Source organism: Pipra filicauda, unplaced genomic scaffold, assembly GCF_003945595.2.
Source record: "Pipra filicauda isolate LSUMZ 115617 unplaced genomic scaffold, ASM394559v2 scaffold696_size210578_pilon, whole genome shotgun sequence".
In the NCBI taxonomy this organism is placed as follows: domain Eukaryota; kingdom Metazoa; phylum Chordata; class Aves; order Passeriformes; family Pipridae; genus Pipra; species Pipra filicauda.
In genome coordinates, this window is record NW_024104860.1 from 80,751 (window position 1) to 85,385 (window position 4,635).

The 4,635-nt window shown below is 53.0% G+C and overlaps 1 protein-coding gene across 1 annotated transcript; it reads left to right on the forward strand.

The window, feature by feature from the left end:
• Positions 1-397: 397 nt before the first annotated feature.
• Positions 398-886, forward strand: LOC120324772 (olfactory receptor 14J1-like; the record flags this gene model as incomplete). Its single annotated transcript, XM_039388881.1, has 1 exon — positions 398-886. A coding segment is annotated over one exon (489 nt), but the record flags the coding sequence as incomplete, so codon positions are not given.
• Between the last annotated feature and the right edge of the window lie 3,749 nt (positions 887-4,635).

The following is a 4,635-nucleotide window of genomic DNA, read 5'->3' on the forward strand; positions in this document are numbered from 1 at the left end:
TCCCTGTGCTGGGAAGCAGCAAATGTCCAACAGCAGCTCCATGCCCCAGTTCCTCCTCCTGGCATTTGCAGACAGGCGGGAGCTGCAGCTCCTGCACTTCTGGCTCTTCCTGGCCATCTCCCTGGCTGCCCTCCTGGCCAACGGCCTCATCCTCAGCGCCGTAGCCTGTGACCACCACCTGCACACCCCCATGGGCTTCTTCCTGCTCAACCTCTCCCTCACAGACCTGGGCTGCATCTGCACCACTGTCCCCAAAGCCATGCACAATTCCCTCTGGGACACCACAACCATCTCCTACACAGGATGTGCTGCACAGCTCTTTTTCTTTTATTTCTTCATGTCAGCAGAGTTTTCCCTCCTCACCATCATGTGCTACGACCGCTACGTTGCCATCTGCAAACCCCTGCACTACGGGACCCTCCTGGGCAGCAGAGCTTGTGCCCACATGGCAGCAGCTGCCTGGGCCACTGGCTTTCTCAATTCTCTGCTGCACACAGCCAATACATTTTCCCTGCCCCTGTGCCAGGGCAATGCCCTGGGCCAGTTCTTCTGTGAAATCCCACACATCCTCAAGCTCTCCTGCTCACACTCAGGCTACCTCAGGGAAATTGGGCTCATTGTGGTTGGTGTCTGTTTAGCATTTGGTTGTTTTGTTTTCATTGTTTTCTCCTATGTGCAGATCTTCAGGGCTGTGCTGAGGATCCCCTCTCAGCAGGGACGGCACAAAGCCTTTTCCACGTGCCTCCCTCACCTGGCCGTGGTCTCTATTGTTATCACCACTGCCACATTTGCCTACGTGAAGCCCCCCTCCATCTCCTCCCCATCCTTTGATCTGGTGGTGTCAGTTCTGTACTCGGTGGTGCCTCCAGCACTGAACCCCTTCATCTACAGCCTCAGGAACCAGGAGCTCAGGGATGCCCTGAGAAAAATTATGGCTGGATGCTTTTCAGGAGCAAGAAAGTGCCTGTTTTCTGGTGCATAGCATTCAGAATGGGACTCCTTCATGGCCCAGCCTTCCTGCTCAGGTTTTTCTTGGAGGTCATCAGGTTCTTCTTGCAATAATTTTCTGTGCAATTAAATATTATTATTCATATGCCTTCTAATTTGTTGTCTACCCATTGAATTTGACCCAGAGATGTATAAATGATGAATTGTGCTCACTGACAATTTAAACAAAATAAAGGACCCTGCAGTGCCTTCTTTGTCCAAGACCCTTCTTCTCAGATGTTCCTAAAGGACAGCACACTGCAGGACAGGGTATTTGCAAATGGGAAGGGGACAATAATCCCAGCCCAGCAGCACTGCCAGGGAGCAGCAGTGCTTGGTCTTTGCAGAGCTGCTCTCTTGCCACTTCCACACTGTCCTCCTGAACCCCTTTCTCGCTGTAAGGCCTGAGTGCTCTCTGAGCACAGTCCTGGGGGCTGGAAGCCCTTGGAGCACAGGCAGGGACAGGCCCTGGGAACTTGTGAAGCAGAGCTGGGCTTCCTTCCAGCATCTCCAGGATGCTGTGGGATCTTCTGAGGGCACTGCATGTCCTGGGTCACTTCTGCTGTGACCTTGCTCCAGGGCTGCAACTGTCCTGCAGTGACACCATGACACTCCTGCTCTCTGCTTTCCAGGTTTCATTTTTAGATCCAGTCTTCCCCTCCTGTTCACAGGGACATCCTGGGAGTGCTTCAGAGCTGCCATCCTGGGGCAGCTCCTGCCCAGCGTGGGCAGGCACAAGGTCTCTCCAGCTGCTCCTCTCCCCTCCCCAGTGCCACTGTTTTCTGCAGCCTCCTCATCCTTGCCCAGCACAGCCCTCCTGGCACAGTTGGACACAGCCCTTGTTCTACCCCCTCCTCAGGCACCTGCCCAACCCCCTCAGCTCCAGCCTGAGGGCCAGAAACCTTCAGGGCAGGGAGGCACTGGGGAAAGTGCTGAGCAAACCTTTCAGCTGCACTCAAATCCAATTGGAGGGGTTGGCCTTGAGGAAGAAATCCCTTCTCATTCTCCAGAACCACCAGGACAACCTGTGCTGTGTCCTGGGCACTCCTCTGGAAGTGTGGGCTATGGAAAAGGTTTTGGTGTCAGAGATATTGAGAAGGCTGGACAGTGTCACTGGGAGACCTCTCCCAAACCCTTGGAAAGGTCAGAGCCATCCCAGAGCTTCCTGGGGCCTTGGCAAAAGCAGACATGGAACCAGTCTGCAAACAGGGCAGCAAGGAGGGTTGGCAGAGTTCCAGACCGCTCAGGCTCAGCAGGGAAGGGGAGAGGGCAAGTCCTCCTGCAGCCATTGCCAGGCATGGGAAGGACAAGGCAGAGATTGCAGAACCCCTGTGGGAAGGAATAGAGGATGTTGTGTTCCCAGACTTTATCAAGGCCCTTGACATGGTCTCCTGTGGTCTCCTTATGGCCAGATTGGTGAGAACTGGACTGAAGAAGTGGAAGATGTGCTGGGTGGGAAGTTGGGTGAATGAAGTGTCAAATAAAATCCATGGTACAAAGTCCTCTTGGCAGCAACTTCCTGGTGAAATCCCTCAGTGACCAGCCCTTGAACACCACTGTAGAACATCTTTCTTATCTCTCTGTACAATGGGACAAAATGTATTTTCAAGTCCTTTGTGGTTGATGCCAAATTTCAGGGAACCCTTGAGCAACCTGTCCTGGTTTAAAGACACATATTGGGATGGGAACTCCAATAAAATGAATTCACTCTTCTTTTATTCCCCACCAGTACAAGGAGACAAAATACAAGGAGGTATAAGTGAAAAAATAAGAGTTTACTGACAAGAAATATATCAGCAAAAACAGCAATACCAACAGAACAGTTCAAAGCAACAGCAGAGAGAGAAATTGCCTCCTCTCTACCCATCTGCCCCAATTCACTTTTGTAAAGAGATACAAACAGGGATCAACATGTGCCTCCCTTCCCCCTTTTCCCCCGAATGAACAAAGAACAAAAAAAACCAAAAGCAGGGGAGAGAGGGGACAAAGCAAAATCTGGAAAACTCTCTGGTCTGAGATCAGTTGTGCTGCCCAAGAACACGCTGACTCCAGAGGTGTCCAAGCGGGGCAGCGGGGGGGAGGTAGCGGCTCTGCTTGATTCCATGGAGATCTGGGGAGGCACAGAGGCCCCTTGGTTCTATGAGGTTCTGAGATGTCTCAGGATTCCTTTTGTTCCATGAGACCCCGCATGTCACAATGGTCCCTTGGTTCCATGAGATTCCACAGTGTCCCTGCATTCCTTTGGTTCCATGAGGCCCTGCAGTGTCACAGTGCCACTTGATTCTGTGACATTAAAAAGAATCAGAATGGTCCCTTGATTTAAGGCCAACTGCACATGGGGCTGCCTTAGGGGGAGTGTGGGCACCCAGACAAGGGAGTTGTCACCCCCCTGGACTCAGTCCTGGTGTCATCACATCTGGGCCAGTCTGTCTGTCTGTGAGGTTCCCCATTCTGGAGGAATGAGGAAGAGCTGGAGAGGGTCTAGAGGAGATCTGACAGGATGGAGCTTTTGTCCATATTGGAAATAGAATGAAATCTCCACAAAGAGTAGCATGGAAGGTACAGACTGAAGGTGAGGAAAATGAAATGTCACTCAATGGGGACCCTTGTGCTGCAAGAGGTCACCCAGAGGGAGTCAGGATCAGCCCATGGCTTTGTGTTCCAGGGAACAGCCAGAGCTGGTGCAGAGCCATCAGGGAGGGTCTAGAAATGCTGCTGGGAGGGGGTGGGAAAGCAGGAGGGGTGTGTGCAGCCTGCAAGGCCAGAGCAGCAGCAGGGCCAGGGCAGGACAGCCTGCAGGAGAGATGGCCAAGGGCTCTGGCAGGGCTGCAAGGCCCAAAGGCACCCAGGCCTTTGTCCCCTTGCCTCTGGCAGCTGCCTCTGCCACTCAGGCCACCACAAACAACTTTCCTGGCAGGTTCTGCCCTTGGGTTCTGCCTCGCCCCTCCCTCAGCAGCCTGGCAGGGGTTGCCCAGTTTTGGCCCTTTGTTGTTCCTCCCCCTCCCATCCCAGTGCCCCCCAAACAGCCCTGAGCCAGCCGGGAGGGACAGGATCTGCTGGGCCAGGGCCTGGGGCTCAGCCCTTGGCCTTTGTGCTCCACAAAACCAAGGCAGGCTTTGCTCAGCATTGCAGGGGCCTGCCCAGAGCCTTTGTCTGCCTGCACTCCTGGCCTCCAAGGAGCTGCTCCAAGGAGTCCCTGGGGAGGCTTTGGCAGTGCCTGCCCTCAGTGGGGCCCAGCAATGCTTCAAGGCACTTGGACTTTGGCTTCTGACTTCTTCAGCAGCTGCTTCAATCTTCTCTCAGCACCTCAGGATCATGGGCTGGGCTGCAAAAACACCGTGGGGCTCATTAAATTCCAGAAATCCCTCAGGATCTCTTTGTCTTCCTTTAATTGTCTTCAAGGCAATTTCAAAACAAGTCTTCGAAGTTTGTACTTTTTTTTTGTTTTAATTTAATTATGGATATTTTTTAGTTTAGAGGAGAGGTAATAGAGGTGTTCTGCAAGTGATCTTGATGCTGAGTGTCTCCTCAGGAGATCCACACTGACCCTGGATGATCACCCCCTTGCTCCTCACCCTCCAATCTCACCAGTTCTGACATGGCCCATCTTGGACTGACAGCTGATGCAACTCCAAACACACTGTGGGA